We start from the raw sequence: 17,259 nt of genomic DNA on the forward strand, positions 1-17,259 counted from the left end.
CAACTCCATCAAATGTTGCAGCTTGGCCACAGAATGCCTTTCCGTAACAGATAGCAATTTTTCCTTCTGTGATACCACTCTGATGATGACTTTGCTGCAGGTGGAGTAATTTATTCCTTTGGTGCTGCATAAAGATTCCTCCAGAGCAGTTTCTTCACTTTGTGAGCCCAAGAACTTTGCAGATTTGTCCTTGGCGTGAACCAACAGCCCGAGGCTTTCACTTGACACTCATCTTTGCCACCCATATGCAGGACGCACCGCAATACAGGCATCAAAGACAAGTGTAGCGAAACTCGGGAACTTCGTAGAGCCGTACTTGGTGTGAACTGGCAGCCCCCCGGGCATTCACTTGACACTCATCTTTGCCACCCATATGCAGGACGCACCGCGATACAGGCATCAAAACAAGTGTAGTGAACCCCTCTGTTTCTCTTCTTTTGCCATCAGAAAGTTGTCGAAATCCCTTCTCTTTGCACGTGCTTCTTTCATTCTCTGAACCTGCACTTGTCGTCAACATAGAAGGTATTTCGAAAATGTTTTCTGGTTGTTGTTTTATGTCTTTCTGATTTCTGGTGGGCAGCAGTAGAGTTTTGGGGTTTTGTGGCTTTTTGGTTGGTGTATTTGGCTTTGGGGATTTCAAGGCTTCTTAGCACGGAGGATTTGTTATCGGTGCTGTTTTGGAAGGGTTATAAAACCCCTGTGGAAATAAACAGAGGAAGGACTTTCTGCACTCATGAACCCATCAGCAACAATACAGGAAAAGTACCAATAAAAGACCATGGAGAAATGACCAGCAGGATACCTGAACTTGATGCTCTCCTGTCGTCGGGTTGTAGTCTCCAGGTAACTAAGCACTGTGCACTATTTCTTTCTCTTGAATGCAGCCTCACTCTGATGCACCAATATAACTCACCCTTCTCTCTATTTCTCTCCGTCCCCTTTCTTATGCAGCCTTGTGTTTCTTATATAGGGGGCAGTGAAGATTCTAGAGGGCGGGATAAACATTTGTTTGAAATTTGAATCTCCCGAAGATCACGAAGATAAGCTGTTGATCGGAGACTTCGTCTTTGACTTTGAGATTGAACTTGGACGCCCTCTGCCACTTTGTTCTTATCACAATTTGAATGCTTTCTTCTGTTTTTTTTTTTTTTTTCGTAGCTTATCCCCACCCAAGCTTGGTCAACCTTTGAATTTGAGAAACAGATAATTTGTAAATAAATATTTGTTTAACTGCTGTCATTATCCTCTTCTCCTTTTTTTTTTTTTTGAATAATTGTGACAGCTACATGCTTTGTACATTGTGGGTATTTTTTTTATTATTCAACAGTTGCCCCCTCAAGCATCGTGTGTGTAAAGGCTTTATGCGTACGAGGCTTGACCATTTTGTCATGCTTTCTGTTTTCAGAAAATGAACCCACATGGAGAACTTTGCACTGAACGGGTTCCCGGAAAAGGCGAACGTGTAGCCAAAAACGGTCGAGAATACAAGAGATCTCTTCCTTTAAGTTCGATCAAGCTTACCATGTCGCTTGAGAGTCGGCCAACGTGGGCTACTCGGGCCAGTGTGCGTTCTGGCATTCTTAGATTCGACCCTCATGCAGAGGATGAGGTCATCAAATCGTGTCCAAGTTATGGCAACGTGTTTCAGGCCTATACTCTGGAAAAAGTGAACAATGCTGAGCATGGTGATGACAAAATGTTGGTCGGAATGAACTTTTATCCAGCACTGCACAGGATGTTGCAGAGTAAGCAAGAATGGGGCCATGATTTTAAATTTCGAGGTCGATCAATCTTTGGCTTCGGCGTATTAGAATGGACTGAAACTATCTTGGAGACCTTCAAGGATACCTTATACAAAGCAGGTATATATGGAGCTGTTGCTGTTTCTCGCTATCCTTACGAGTCTTCAAAGAATGTTTGGAGGGCATTTTGTGAATTATGGGGCCCTTTGTCCAACACATTGCATTTTGCCGATGGTGAGATGAGCATTTCTTTATCTGACTTGCAAGCTATCGGAGGTCTGCCCATTTCTGGCGTTCCGTATGAAGAATTTCTTCCGACTAACAAGGATTTGCGGAATAAAGATTTATATCCTCCCACAGTCCTGGAGCTTTTACAGATACATTCTGCATTGTGTATCGAGTATGGGTACGATGCCATTTACTGGGATCAATGGCTTACCCATTTTTTCCGAGGGGAACTCATATATGCTTCACCTGGTGAAGGCAAGGCAGTGCTGCCGAAGCCAAGGACCCCTAGACTACCATTGAGAATTTCTGAGGAAGGGAAGCTTGCTGCTTTTCTTGTATTTTGGTTGTGCAGGTTTGTCCCCTCTCTATTTCATTTTGTTTGCCAGTTTGTATTGGATGCATTTTCCTGACACATTTTTTTTTTACAGGTTTGTCTTACCCGCATGGGATAAAACAATAAGGCCAGAGGCATTTCATATGGCGTGTTTGATGGCAAAAGGAGTTAAAGTTTCCATTGCACCAACAACATTAGGATATATTTATCACCGTCTTGGAGAAATTGCTTCTTATCCGGTAGGGGATGTCCCCCCAAAGTGTGCTTACCCATACATTATGTACTTGGCTGGCTCGGGGAATATTTTCCACAGTTGTGTAAACGACGAGCGGACAGTGAGTTTCCAGCAGATTATCCGCGTCTAGCGAGGTATGCTTATGTTGCAAGCAAAGATTTGTCCATTACTTGTGCCAGAATGGTCTTTCGGGATAACAAGTCTGTAATCTATCGTCCCCATGCTTTTCTCGAAACTGAGGGCTGTTTTTTGTTAGACGATGAGACTCTGTCAGACGAGAGATTTGAGTTTCTTTTTGGCCTACGCTCTGCATGCCTTCCTGTGAGAGTTGATGGTCAGCTTATTTTAGAGCCGTATTATCCCAACAGATTTGCACGTCAATTCGGCTATGATCAGAGTGTTCCCTCTAACCGCCTCTCTTTTAGTGTGTCGAAGAGGAAGCAGTGTTTTGTTGAAGATTTAGCGAGAGCCCAATCTATTCTTTACAGGAGGAATACAACAGCTCAAATTTATATCCCGAGATCGACACGTGAAGGAGAATGCACTTGGTGGTACTGCAAGTGGTGGTTGAAAGCTTGTATACCTTATTTAGGGCTTTCCGTATCGAAGACTTTCAAGACTTTCACTCAGAAATCTCCTGAGCCTGATCATCGTGTCTTTATAGTGAACAAACTTGCTGAAGTTTCTGCGGATTTGAGAAAAGAAGTTCAGATTTCATCTTTACCAAGGCCAGAGAGTCAGAATTCTCAAACGAGCCTTAGCAAGGTTGGGCCAAATGGTGATAACCGTATCAGTAGTAAGCACATTAACCATGAGAAGGTGGCGACCCATAAAGGGACAGTATCCAGAGAGGTGAGTCTTCCCCAGACAGGATTTGGCACTCAAGATGCTCAAAAGGCACTCAAGAGGAAACCTGACAGTTTACATCCTTCTAATCCTTCAGCAGCTGTTCGAAATGTCCAACAAACAGAAAGTGGATTTAGCTCTAATACTGATCCTTCTAGAGCAGAGATTGTAGCTCGAACTTCTAAAAGGCAACCTGTAGAGCGTCAGAGCAACGGGCGTCCCCAAAGGGCTCAAACCACTATTGATCAAGGTGTTAAGAAAACAGTTGTGCCTCAGAAAGCTTGTATTTCTAGCAAAAATCCCTCAACCAAGTGCATGCCAACTGTAGAGGATGTGGGGAGCTTTCTATCAGCCATAGTCGATCCTGGGCTGGCTTTATTCACGAGGAACTATCTTATTGGTCATGTGAGTGACATTTTTGTGAAAGTTTCTTCCTCAAAGACACCAGAAGATTTATTGGCCCATCATGAAGAAATCCAATTAGCTTTGGGTATGCTCCATCCCGTTATTGAGTCTTTGAAGTCTGGTAAAGATCTGTTCGAGAAATTTACCTCTACCATTAGAGATATGCTAGCGGCTGCAGTGGATTCTTCGAGAACTATTGCACTTCTGAAAGAGAGCACAGGAGTTGATGTTGAGTTTGCTGATAACCTGATTTCTGACTATGAGGCGTGTATGAAAGTCAAACAGGACTTAGACTCCCGGTTGGCAGATTCTTCCAAGAAGCTCCAAGACTTGCAAGCTACAGAACTTGATATCAAAGCTGACGAGGAGCGGGTTAGGAAGCGTCGTCGGAAACATGACAGTCAGAAGGCCTCTATTGAGAACACCATAAAGTTGCTGAAGGAATCCATAAAAGAGCAGGAGGATCAAGGGCGGCAACTTCTTAAAGAGAAGTCAGACTGTGTAAAGGACAAGCTTCCAGAGATCGAACAGGCTATATCTTCAAGCAAGCTGGAGCGAGAAAAGTATCAGAAGTCATTTGATTCTTTTATTTCCCTTTTTCCAACTGCATAGATGTTCGGATGTTGTTTCTTTCTTTATGATTTTGTTTGGGACTCTTGTTCTCCCTCTCTTTGGTTAGCCCTTGCTTTAAATGTACTTCAGTTTAACTGCCTTCATTTTGTGATTGCTTTCATTCTCCTGTAATAAAAAGAACTGAAGTTATCATGATTACTTATTTTTCCTCTCCTTGATTTGCTTGTAGACTTGTGATAATTCAACCTGTGATCATTGATAAATTAACCACAAATTAAAGGAAATCAGATGTGTTGGAAAAGATGGCTGAATCTAGTTATTACCAGACTGCCTACGTACCCTGTTAAGGGATCAAGCCAAACGTAGTTCCCCTGATTGATTCAGGAATGGAGATATATATATTTTTTTTGATTGGGTGGCTGCATCTAGTTTTTGAGGCTAGACTGCCTACGTACCCCGTTTGAGGGATCAAGCCGTCGTAGTTCTGGTAGTTTTGTGCTCTAGGTTTTGCCTGGACCGCCCTTTCGGGTTTTCAATCCAGCGAGCTCTTTTTTTTTTTTTTTTTTTTTTTTTTTTTTTTTTTTTTTTTGTGCTCAGACTTTGCATGGGCTACCCTTTCAGACTTTCAGCCCAGCGAGCTTTTTAGATGAAGAACTTTTTGACGAACTTCCCATTCACGCAGGGGTAGATACAGTCTCCGTCTGCATTTGAAAGCTCATATGCACCTTTAGTGAAGACTCTGGTGACAACATACGGGCCCTCCCATTTCGGCTCAAACTTGCCTTTTGACTTTCTGGTAACAATAATAGGCCTTCGGATTGTTAGAACCAAGTCTCCTACCTTGAAGGATCGGAATTTAACTTTCTTGTTGAAGGCGCCTGCAACCTGAGCCTGGTAGATTTCGAGCCTCTGTTGGACTGCAAGTCTTTTTTCATCGAGTGCTTCGAGTTCTGCAAGTCTGATCTTTGCATTTTCATCTGGACTTGCAAGCTGAGTAGCAATCCTCAGTGATGGCAACTGGATCTCTAGTGGTAACACTGCTTCAGACCCGTATACCAAATTATATGGCGTGCACCCCGTTGCTGTACGAACAGTAGTTCTATAGGCCCACAATGCCTCAGGTAGGCGTTCATGCCAATCTCTTTTATTTCCTGAGACCATCTTCTTTAAGATGTTGCAAAGAATCTTGTTGAAAGCCTCGGCTTGCCCATTAGCTGTAGGGTTGTAGCTTGCAGAGAATGCATGCTGAATATGGTATTTCTCACACAGCTGGACCATGGCCTTGCACTTGAAGTATGAGGCGTTGTCAGATACTATCTTTGCGGGTACACCGAAACGGTGAATGATGTTGTTTCGGATAAAGCTTGCAACATCTTCTGCCTTGACTACTTTCAGGGGAATTGCTTCAGACCACTTAGAGAAATAATCTGTTGCAGCCAATATATACTGATGCAGGCGTGAGGATTTAGGATTTATAGCACCTATAACATCCAATCCCCATGTTTCGAAGGGGTATGAGAGAGTTGCAGGATGAAGAGGGACTGGAGGTTGATGTATGAAATCTCCATGTAGCTGGCATGCCTTGCAGGAGCGAGCGTAATTTACTGAATCCTGTACCATTGTCGGCCAGTAGTAGCCTACTCGTTTCAGCTGAGCTGCAAGTTTTGGACCGGCCTGATGAGCTCCACAAATACCTGAATGGGTGTCTTTAAGAGCTTTAGCTGCCTCTTCTTTAGACAAACACCTTAGTAGTACTCCATCAAAGGACCTTTTGTACAAGGTGTCATTCAGATAAACAAACCGAAGGGCTGTTCGTCTCACGTATGCTCTCTTCTTTGGATCACTAGGGAGCTTTCTGGTTTGGCAATACTCAATCATGTCTTTTCGCCAATCTGTTTCTTCTTCGACTTCGAGCACTGAAACTGCATGTATTTCTTGGGATCCCTCCTTCCGTTCAAATGCGGAAGGTAATAACCGACGTTCTCCAACTGTGATTTGGACATCTCTCTCATCTGGGAGGGTCAAGGACGCTGCCAAATTAGCCAGTGCATCTGCTTTGTCATTCTCGGACCTGGGAATGTGGCTAATATGTACTTCTTGAAACTGCCCCATGAGATGTTTGACCCTCTGATGGTACGGGATGAGGTTCTCATTTTTGACTGCATATTCGTCATTTATTTGTCTAACAATCAGCTGGGAATCTCCATAGGCTTGTAAAGTGTCAATCCCCATTTCCAGTGCTATCTCAAGGCCGATGATCAACGCCTCGTATTCTGCAACATTATTTGAACATATGGCTATGAGAGAGAATGAATATGGAACTAGGCCCCCAAATGGTGTAATGAGCACAACGCCTGCTCCTGCTCCCCTTTTCCTAGCTGCCCCATCAAAGTAAAGCTGCCATGTAGACGTTTCTGTTGAGAAAACTTCTTCATCTGGCAAGTCCTCAGGTAATTCCATATGATCAGGCACAGGATGTGCTGCTAAGAAATCAGCAAGTGCTTGCCCTTTGATGGCCTTTTGGGACACGTATTTGATGTCAAACTCTGATAGGTACAGAGACCATTTTGCTAAGCGTCCGGATAGCACGGGCTTTGACATTAGATACCTGAGTGGGTCAGCTTTGGAGATCAAGGTGATGTTATGAGCAAGCAGATAATGTCGTAGCTTCTGAGCTGCAAAGACCAAGGCTAGGCAGACCTTTTCAATAGGAGTGTAATTGTGTTCTGCCCCCACAAGTGTCCTGCTTAGGTAATACAGAGCGCTTTCTTTCCCCTCATCATTATTTTGTGCGAGTAATGCCCCCAATGATCGCTCAAGTGCTGCGATGTAAAGAATTAGGGGTTTTCCTTTGATGGGTGCCATTAATACTGGAGGTTTAAGCAAATACTCTTTAATGCTATCGAAAGCATTCTGACAGGCTTGATCCCATACAAAGGGAACGTCCTTCTTCATCAATCTTGTGAAGGGTTGGCATCTTCCAGAAAGGTTTGAAATGAACCTTCTTATATAGGCCAGTCTTCCTTGTAACCCTCTTAACTCTCGCAAGTTCCTGGGGGAGGCATTTCCCTGATTGCCTTGATCTTTGTGGGGTCAACCTCTATTCCTCGGTACCAGACAATAAAGCCAAGGAACTTCCCAGATGTTACCCCGAATGCGCATTTTAAGGGATTCATCTTCAGTTGATGTTTCCGGAGCCTTTCAAACACCCTTCTCAAGTCGGCTAGGTGATGCTCTCTTTTCCTTGTCTTGACTACCAAGTCATCGACATAACACTCGACAGTGTTGTGTAACATATCGCTGAAGATGACTGTCATGGCTCTTTGATAAGTTGCGCCTGCATTTTTCAAACCAAAGGGCATTACAGTGTAGCAATATACGCCTTTTGGTGTACGAAATGCAGTGAGTTCCTCGTCTTCAGGTGCCATTTTAATTTGATTATAGCCAGAGAAACCGTCCATGAAGGACAATGCGCCATATCCTGTTGTGGCATCAACCAATAGCTCCGTGATTGGGAGTGGGAACTCATCTTTTGGGCATGCGTCATTAAGATCCCTGTAGTCAATGCAGATGCGGATCTGTCCATTCTTTTTCTTCACTGGGACGATACTTGCCAGCCATGTGGGATATTTAACCTCTCGGATGAAACCAGCGTCGATGAGCTTGTCAACTTCAGTCTTAACTTGAACTGCGAGCTCTGGGCGGAAGCGTCGGGGAGCTTGTTTTACCCAGCGTTTCTGATCCGAGACTGCTAACTTGTGAACTGCCACTTTTGGATCTAAACCAGGCATGTCTTGATAGCCCCAGGCGAAAACGTCTTTGTATTCCTGGAGGAGAGATCTGTAGCCTTTTAATTCATCTGGCGTCAACAGAGCACTCACAAATATCGGCTTTGGGTCCTCAGCTGTCCCAAGGTTGATCTCTTGGAGGTCGTCAATGGTTGCTTGTCCTCCCTCCTCCATTTGTGGGGGAGCAGGCTGGGCGGTATCAATGAATTCTGGAGCTTGATCTTGGTCTTCAAACGAAACACAGTTCACTGAAACTGATTCTTCCAGGTTTTTGTCCGGCTTAGAACCCACTGTCTTTTTGAAGATCACCCTTGTGTGTCGTTTAACCTTCCATTTCTTGCTTGCTTGTGACTTGTTGGATGGTAATGAAGAAGTGTTGCTCAGACGCTGGAAAGCTGAGACACGGGGTTGCTTTTGAGTTTCCAACCGCTGAAAGATTGGGACGCGGGGTGGATTGTTCGTCCCTAGGCGTTGAAAGACTGAGACACGTGATGGCTTCTCCATCACCTGTTCTTCCTGAAAAACAGCCCTTTCGTGATTTGTAAGTATGTCTGCTTCGGGAACTTTTGCTTTAAGCATGCCATTCACATGTTGAACTGTGATCTTGAGTGCATTGTTCCCTGGCCTGTTCCTGAGCCTTCTTGATTTGACCCTTAGTGGAGTAGATGCTGTATTTCTGAATGAGACAATGCGCTTGGTCTGGCCTTGCTTGTTCCCAAATTTTGTGGAAATGACCAAATTGCCCCGTGGGATAGACTGATCAATCTTGTGAAGAGGCTTAGTGTAACTTGTCATGAGTGCCTCAATTGTATCTCTTATTGGAATTAAAGCCTTTTGTCCAGGTTCTCGCTGGTCTTTCTTTGAATATTTGAAGATCACTTTAGGTCGTATTGCTGTTGAGCTTGAAGGCTTATCATCTTTTGGGGTCGTTACCTTGACTCGGATGGGCTTTGGTGGCTTAGCAACCTCAGGTTTTTCAGACCGTTGTTCAACTACGTTATCCTTCAGTATTCCAGTGTTTGGCTGCTGTGTCAGACTAAAGGTTGGAGGCTTGTAGAATTTGGCATCAGAGTAGTTTACTTCTTCACCTTTAAAGGGATTTACATCTGCCCCTACTTTCTTGGCCTCACCATCTGCCAAATACTTGAAGCACTGATGTAATGTCGAAGGAACAACACCATATGTGTGGAGCCAAGGTCGACCCAATAGTACGTTAAAAGATGTCGGAGCATCAATCACATGAAATAATGCGTCCGAGCATAGCCCCCCAATCTCCATCTGAAGTGTAATAGTGCCCATGGCCTTCTGCCCAGATTGGTTGTATCCCTGGATTGTCAACATGGATGGGGACAATTGTTTCACACCCATTCCTATCGTGCGAAGCGTCTTGAGCGGTAGAAGATTCACAGCTGAACCACCATCTAAGAGGATCCGGTTAAGCGTCGTGTTTCCCACAAGTCCTGTAACATAAAGGGGTCTATTGTGGTACTCAGACCCTAATAAGAGATCCTCTTCACCAAATGTGATGCACTCCATACAACTTGCACAAACCTTTGGTGTGGTTATGGCAACCTCTTCCTTGTACATGTCAGGGCTCAATAAAGCTTCAATGAGTGCTTCCCTCAGCTCCCTTGACATCTGTAATGCGTCATAGACACTCAATGTAGCTGGGACACGTTTCAGGTGAGCCAGCACATTATATCTGTATTTCTGTGATGACTCCTTTATTCGACCCTCGTTCTGCTTCGGTTTAGAGTTCTTTGACGTCGAGGCTTTTCCAGTCTTGTCCGTCGTGTTCTCTGGAACGTTTTTCGACTTTAACTTTTTCGGGCTATCAGATGGTTCATTCACTTCTTTCTGCTTGTCAGCTCCTGGAATGCTCAAACCAGAGCGTAGAGTGATCTTATTAACCTCGGGTTCCGATTTATCAGAGCTTTCCTCGTCCGCCTCTGTGTCTGATCCCTTAGGGCCCTCAGTGGTGACCATGCAACACTCAAGCACTTCCTCACCATCCTCTTGTTGTTCAGCTTCGAGAAGTTCCTTAGGTAAAAATTCCTGTAGAGTGATTGGCACCCTTGGTGGTTGTTCATACTCTTCTTCATCAAGGATCTGAACTTTCTTGGGTGCTCTCTTCTTCTTTTTCTTGTTTCTTAAGGACGGCCTTCCCCTGATCTTAACTCCGGATTGAGTGGAGGACCCAGTGTTGATAGGACGGTGCTTGAACACTTTGGTCAATGTCTTCCACTCGTCTGTTGACCCATCTGAATTTTCTGAATCTTCCCAAATGTCAAAACTCGGTGCGGTCATTAGCTCATACAGACTAGGAATTTTCGGATTCCCAGGGCGAGGCATATCTGGGTGCGCATGAACAATCTTGACTTCATTGTCCACCTGGAAAGTGACGCGTATAGCACCCTCTGGTAATGAGACTGTTGCAGCCTTTGTTGGTGAGGGAGCCACTGCAAGACTTTCTTCAACCACATTTGCTGATGCAGTTCTGTTTGGGGACGAGTCGATCTCTATTTCATGGTTATTGATCATCTCTTGGACTATATCTTTGAGGACGTAGCAGTCCTTCAGTGTATGGCCAACCAGACGATGGTACCTGCAGTACTTGGGGTCATTGGTCATGTTCATCTCAGCAGGACGCTTCGATTCTGGGAGTTTGATGGCTTTTGCCGCGAGAAGCTCATCAAAGATTGAGTCCACATCATCATCGTCAAAGGAGTATTTGACTTGTTTCCTTTCCTTCAATGTGAGTCTTCGTGGTCGCTCATCTCTTCCTCGACCGTTGCTGGCACCCTCACTCTTCTTTTCAGTTTTGATGAAGGTGGCCATTGACTCCCCCTTCTTTATCGCAGGTTTCTTAGGATCAACTTTCTTGTCCCCAGCCTGTACTTTTGGAGTTAGCATCTTTTGGCGAGCTATCTGTCTTTCCACGTTGCTAGCCTTTGAAACCAATGCGTCAAAAGTTTGAGGTTCTGCAGTGCCAACAAATGTCGCAATATCAGGAAGCAAGTTGTTGGCGCACATTTGAACAGCCGACTGTTCAGTCAGCTTCTCAGGGCACTGGAGGTTCAAGCTTCTCCACCTTGTGATAAAGTCATTGGCATTTTCCCCCACCTTTTGTCTTGCATCAGCCAAGTCAATGATTGAGACTTTTTTCTTGGAACTGACAAACTGTGCCAAGAATGCTCTCTGCATGTCGTCCCATGTTGTAATGGACCCTGGCTGAAGCTGGGTATACCATGTGAATGCGGACCCTTTGAGGGACTGAACAAATTGCCTAACCAAAAAGGCATCCAGTTGAGAAGTCTCTCCGCAAGCTGAGTGGAAGTGAGCCAAATGTTCGTGAGGAGAGCCATTTATCCCATCAAACTTATCGAAAGTGGGCCTCTGATACCCTTTGGGGAAAGGTATGGCATCGTAATGGAGAGGGTATGGCTTCCTGTACCCAATTACAGGCGGATTCAGCGATAACTGAAATTCCTTAATCCCCTCAGCTATCATTGTCTTGATGTCGGCGGGGGAGAATGTGTTTGAGTCGCCTGAAGAATCTCCACGTTCCTCATGCTTCCGTTCTGTGTATTGGAACATCTCTTTGCCCCTGTCCTTGTTATTGGCCATTAAGGCTAGTTGTGCTACCAATGCAGCTACTTCAGCCTCCTTCTCTTCCAATTTTTTGGTTGCTGCTGCTTCTATTTCAGCACGCCTCTTGGCCTCTTCCTCTTGCCTTCGGATAGCCTCAAGCTCAAGCTGTGCTAACCTTCTTTGCAACTCTTGCATCTGCTCTTCCGGGCTTTGCGGGTTAGCTACCAGCACTTGTGCACCATCGGGCTCTCTACTTTCACTGCTTTCTGAACCCTGTGAGGAGCCATCAGTTTGCAGTTGGGAGACTCTTTCTTTTACAGATGTCTCATAGAGTGGATTATCTTTCCACATTTGCCCCTCATCTTCTGATGCAGTACCCACTGAAGAAGCATCTCTAGGCGTCATTTTGTGAGCCTTGTTGCGGGTGACTGGCCCTGAGTAAGAGTCATCTTTGAAAACAGGATACTCTTTGTTTCTAGCCCCCTTTGGCCTCCCTGCATGCTTTGATGGTGCATCGAGGGCCTTGATTACCCCTTCAGCTATTTGCTTTGGGTCGATATTTTGACCTTCCCGTATGATAACTCTTTGTGAAGAGGTGGTGGACTCTTGAGCCACTGAAGCTTCGTCTTCATCCTTCTCCTCAGTAAAGGTCACCATCACACTCTCAGTGTTAGGTAGATAGACCGGGATAGTGCCAACCATGAAATGAGCTGGCATGTGGACCTTAGTAGCTGAAGGAGTCTTGGGAGCATTGGTGGTTTTGACTAGAGTTGGTGTCAACTGAGCAATTTCCGCCAAGATGGCCTCAATTGTTTTAGCCTCAGCGTCTCTTTTCCTCTGAGCCCTGGCGGCTCTTTTTCTCTGGTTTCTTATGGCATTCTTTGAAGAGGTCTTAACGATCTGAGTCTTGACAACCTTCACAGCCTTGTTGTCCTGTTTGGCTCCAAGCTTGGGCTTTGTCATGCTTCGAGTGATGGGTGCATGACCAATCACAAAGGACATACGATGACCAGTCCTTTTTGTGTTGTCGCCAACTGCTGGGAGCTTGTGAAAGAACACGGTAACTTGTGGTGCCATTGTATTGTTTCCTGAGAAACACACACACAAAATACATTAGTATCTTCATAAAGGAGATGAAAAGGAGAATGGGTCCCACTGGGCGTGCCAAAAACTATGTTGAGCAAAAATAGTAAATAAATATACTCAACACAATCTCACTCTATTTCATTAACGGAAATAGAGTTTTATTATGTTAAGTTCGGACCCATTCGAGATAGATAATATCCCTTAATTACAATCCCTTGCTTCAAGGGAAGACCCTTTGATTCCAAATACGAAGACAAGAATTCCATGGAGAGGAGTGTGTTTGTTTGATTTTGTGGCTGTACCCAGAGTGTTTATCAGGCTGCCTACGTACCCCAGAAGGGATCAAGCCACTCGTAGTTCAGATTTTTGGAAAGGTTTGGATGCTTCGATGAGTAAATGACCCACCAAAGAATTTTGGTTAAGTGTTTGGGTGATTTGAATTCGGAAATTTGGATGACTTCTGTGGTCACTAGGATTTGGTGAATTTGGTTTAGGGAAAACCAGGGATTCGGTTAAGGTCGCGGTTGCATCCAGATTTAAATCTAGACTGCCTACATACCCCGTGAAGGGATCAAACCACTGTAGTTCAACTTTTGAGGTTTAAATGGGTAGGTGACCCATTTATTTGGGATTTGTGTTTGGGAGAGGATTTAAAGCCCTTGAATTTGGTTCGGACTTTACTTGTGTGATTTGGAATGGATTTGATTTTTGGGAGAATTTGACTGGTGGAGTCAGGGATTCTGTTTGGAGTTGTGGTTGCATCTAGTGGGTCGCTAGACTGCCTACATACCCTGTGAAGGGATCAAACCACTGTAGTTCATCAAATTTGTATTTTCGGTTTTGTACCAATTTTTACTCAACGGGTGTACATTTTGAACTCGTCGAGAAAACATATTTTGGTGAACACCCAATTTTAGTTGAATGTCCACTGATTTAAATTGGGCACCCGAATGTGCCGAGCTTCATAATAGGCCCTGAAATTTTAAATGGGCTTTTTGCTTGTCGATGAATAATTCAACCGAGCCCGAATTTCTGACTTGAAGTGGGCCTTGTAGAGCTTCGAAACTTGTGGACAAGTGATCTAAGAGAGCCCAAAAGAAAAATCTACGGCACATAGATTGGTTCAGCCCATTTGATTTACTTTTGCACCCCATAGAGCCCAACAAGCCTCCACATCGTGGGCACTGATCTGAACACCCATGATCATTGGCATTTAACTTGAAACAGTTGGTGACTTGGTGTCTTCTCCCATCTAAAACTCCAGAAACCAGACGTTAGACGTCATCCCTCCTCCCTTGGCCGACTTGATAAGTTTTGAATCCTTCGGATAACATCAACTTGTGATAAAGATGACATTTAGGATGAAGCTTGGTTCCTCTATTTCACTTTGGAGAAGGAGTCTGGACTCCGAGTTCTGTATAAATAGGAGTACCCATTACTTGATTATGCATTCTCCATCAAGAACGTACATTGGGTAAGGCTTCTTTGACTCAAAGAGATAATTTTCTAGTAGTAAATCTCTTCAATTTATCAACTCTCTATCTCGCAAATTTGGGGCCTCCTTGTTCTTCCCCCCTTTGTCTCTGCTGTGATTTTTACTGGGTAACTAGTGATTGCATTTGTCTTGTAGCTACCAGCTCACATATGAACCCCAATATCAAACTGAGGTTTTTATTTTATGCAGGCCTCTCGAGTTGAACTGGATGTGGCTTCTCCTCGAGGTAATAGCTGCCATCCCAGGGAATTTTAATCTAACTCTTTATGATTTGCTGACAACAGCACCGACTGGCCGGCCTTTGTTGTTGGCTTTGCATCGACAAATTTGCTGCATATTTGCTTAATTGCACATGATACATTTTTTTTTGTCTTGATGTGTACGAATCGGTTTGCCACCGCTTCAATTGCTTTGTCTGTCAATCATTAATTCTTTGCATGATTTTCTTTTGATTGACAAGGAAACGTGCAGCTGAACTTTACTAATTAAGAGAGACTTGCTGCTCATTTGTTTAATTGCAAAGCTTTTGCCTTTAGTTAATGGTTTGACAATCATGCTTAATTGCATAGGAATTGTTTTTGTCTTTGATGTTTGGTGATCGGTGCCCACATGATCATGGCCTTTCTTTGATTTTCTTTATTCATTGTTCCACCATGACTCAATTGCTTTGTGCTTCATTGTGCAGAGGTTGTTCCCTTTGTCTTTAGCTCTCATTTATAGACAAGGCTGCAGCATACTTTAATTATAGATGAGTCATGATCAGCTTTCCACCGTCAAACAAAAGAAAAGAATATGGCCACTATTTTGTCTTCTTTGTTTCAAGCTTGCAGCACATCTAACAAACCATTACTTATGTTGCTCTGACTTGCAGCAAATGTGTTTAATTGCATATTTTTGAAAGCTATGACTTTGACAGACATGTGTGAAGTAATTATCTGCAGGTTTTTGACATTTCTCCACCGCAAAGCTTCGTAGCTTCTTGAGAAGTGACCTCTGCTTCTTTAATTAGATGCAGTTGCTTGCTTCCTGATCTTTTATTTTTGGCTTGTTCTGAAAAAGGACTTGCAGCATAGCTGCCTCGATTGTGCATATTCTGAAGCTTTTGCTCTGCTGCAAATGAGTGGAAATAAGCTTCCATTTTTCTTTGTGTAGCCGTGACCATGAAATCAAAACCGAGGACTTCATTCTTCTTCCTTGCTGATTATGAGATTGTTTTTCCATTTTGCAGACATAATTTTGAAGCAGAGCATTGCAGGCGGTGTTCGAACCATTGCTTTACAGAGGTGAGTTTCAACTCCATCAAATGTTGCAGCTTGGCCACAGAATGCCTTTCCGTAACAGATAGCAATTTTTCCTTCTGTGATACCACTCTGATGATGACTTTGCTGCAGGTGGAGTAATTTATTCCTTTGGTGCTGCATAAAGATTCCTCCAGAGCAGTTTCTTCACTTTGTGAGCCCAAGAACTTTGCAGATTTGTCCTTGGCGTGAACCAACAGCCCGAGGCTTTCACTTGACACTCATCTTTGCCACCCATATGCAGGACGCACCGCAATACAGGCATCAAAGACAAGTGTAGCGAAACTCGGGAACTTCGTAGAGCCGTACTTGGTGTGAACTGGCAGCCCCCGGGCATTCACTTGACACTCATCTTTGCCACCCATATGCAGGACGCACCGCGATACAGGCATCAAAAACAAGTGTAGTGAACCCCTCTGTTTCTCTTCTTTTGCCATCAGAAAGTTGTCGAAATCCCTTCTCTTTGCACGTGCTTCTTTCATTCTCTGAACCTGCACTTGTCGTCAACATAGAAGGTATTTCGAAAATGTTTTCTGGTTGTTGTTTTATGTCTTTCTGATTTCTGGTGGGCAGCAGTAGAGTTTTGGGGTTTTGTGGCTTTTTGGTTGGTGTATTTGGCTTTGGGGATTTCAAGGCTTCTTAGCACGGAGGATTTGTTATCGGTGCTGTTTTGGAAGGGTTATAAAACCCCTGTGGAAATAAACAGAGGAAGGACTTTCTGCACTCATGAACCCATCAGCAACAATACAGGAAAAGTACCAATAAAAGACCATGGAGAAATGACCAGCAGGATACCTGAACTTGATGCTCTCCTGTCGTCGGGTTGTAGTCTCCAGGTAACTAAGCACTGTGCACTATTTCTTTCTCTTGAATGCAGCCTCACTCTGATGCACCAATATAACTCACCCTTCTCTCTATTTCTCTCCGTCCCCTTTCTTATGCAGCCTTGTGTTTCTTATATAGGGGGCAGTGAAGATTCTAGAGGGCGGGATAAACATTTGTTTGAAATTTGAATCTCCCGAAGATCACGAAGATAAGCTGTTGATCGGAGACTTCGTCTTTGACTTTGAGATTGAACTTGGACGCCCTCTGCCACTTTGTTCTTATCACAATTTGAATGCTTTCTTCTGTTTTTTTTTTTTTTTCGTAGCTTATCCCCACCCAAGCTTGGTCAACCTTTGAATTTGAGAAACAGATAATTTGTAAATAAATATTTGTTTAACTGCTGTCATTATCCTCTTCTCCTTTTTTTTTTTTTTTGAATAATTGTGACAGCTACATGCTTTGTACATTGTGGGTATTTTTTTTATTATTCAACAGAAAGTTGTGAATGTTACTAAAACGTTCACTAGGCGCAACCCAAAGGTTGTTAGCGTTATCCTCATTCATGTACTCAAACTGGAGGGCCATCTTCATGTGGCGCTTCATCAGGGTAAATGCCCTGGAATTTTCTATCTCAGTTTGTGAGTCTTGAGCGGTTCCTTTAGAACAGGGCTCTTGGATTGTAGGCAAATAAATATCCCGTGCCCGTTGAATCCAATGGAGTAAAATCGAGCCCGTTCAAGTCTTACATCCTGAAAGGAAAGCAAGAACGTATTAGTTTCGGAGTCAATGCTTCCACGAAAACTAATATAAGAT

General features: G+C 43.9%; 2 protein-coding genes across 2 annotated transcripts; one reads left to right on the top strand and one right to left on the bottom strand.

Moving 5' to 3' along the window:
* Positions 1–401: 401 nt before the first annotated feature.
* On the top strand, positions 402–4,561 carry LOC112171937. Its single transcript, XM_024309055.2, has 3 exons — positions 402–522; positions 1,406–2,322; positions 2,399–4,561. The coding sequence occupies exon 3, from the start codon at positions 2,720–2,722 to the stop codon at positions 4,400–4,402; it is 1,683 nt and encodes a 560-aa protein (XP_024164823.1). The 5' UTR covers positions 402–522; positions 1,406–2,322; positions 2,399–2,719; the 3' UTR covers positions 4,403–4,561.
* A 370-nt stretch (positions 4,562–4,931) lies between these two features.
* On the bottom strand, positions 4,932–16,570 carry LOC121050006. The gene is given in 4 exon segments (XM_040508530.1): positions 4,932–5,632; positions 5,732–7,416; positions 7,419–15,906; positions 16,034–16,570. Coding segments are annotated over 3 exon segments (7,713 nt in total). The 5' UTR covers positions 12,820–15,906; positions 16,034–16,570; the 3' UTR covers positions 4,932–5,005.
* Positions 16,571–17,259: the final 689 nt, after the last annotated feature.

Source organism: Rosa chinensis, chromosome 6, assembly GCF_002994745.2.
Source record: "Rosa chinensis cultivar Old Blush chromosome 6, RchiOBHm-V2, whole genome shotgun sequence".
NCBI lineage: Eukaryota > Viridiplantae > Streptophyta > Magnoliopsida > Rosales > Rosaceae > Rosa > Rosa chinensis.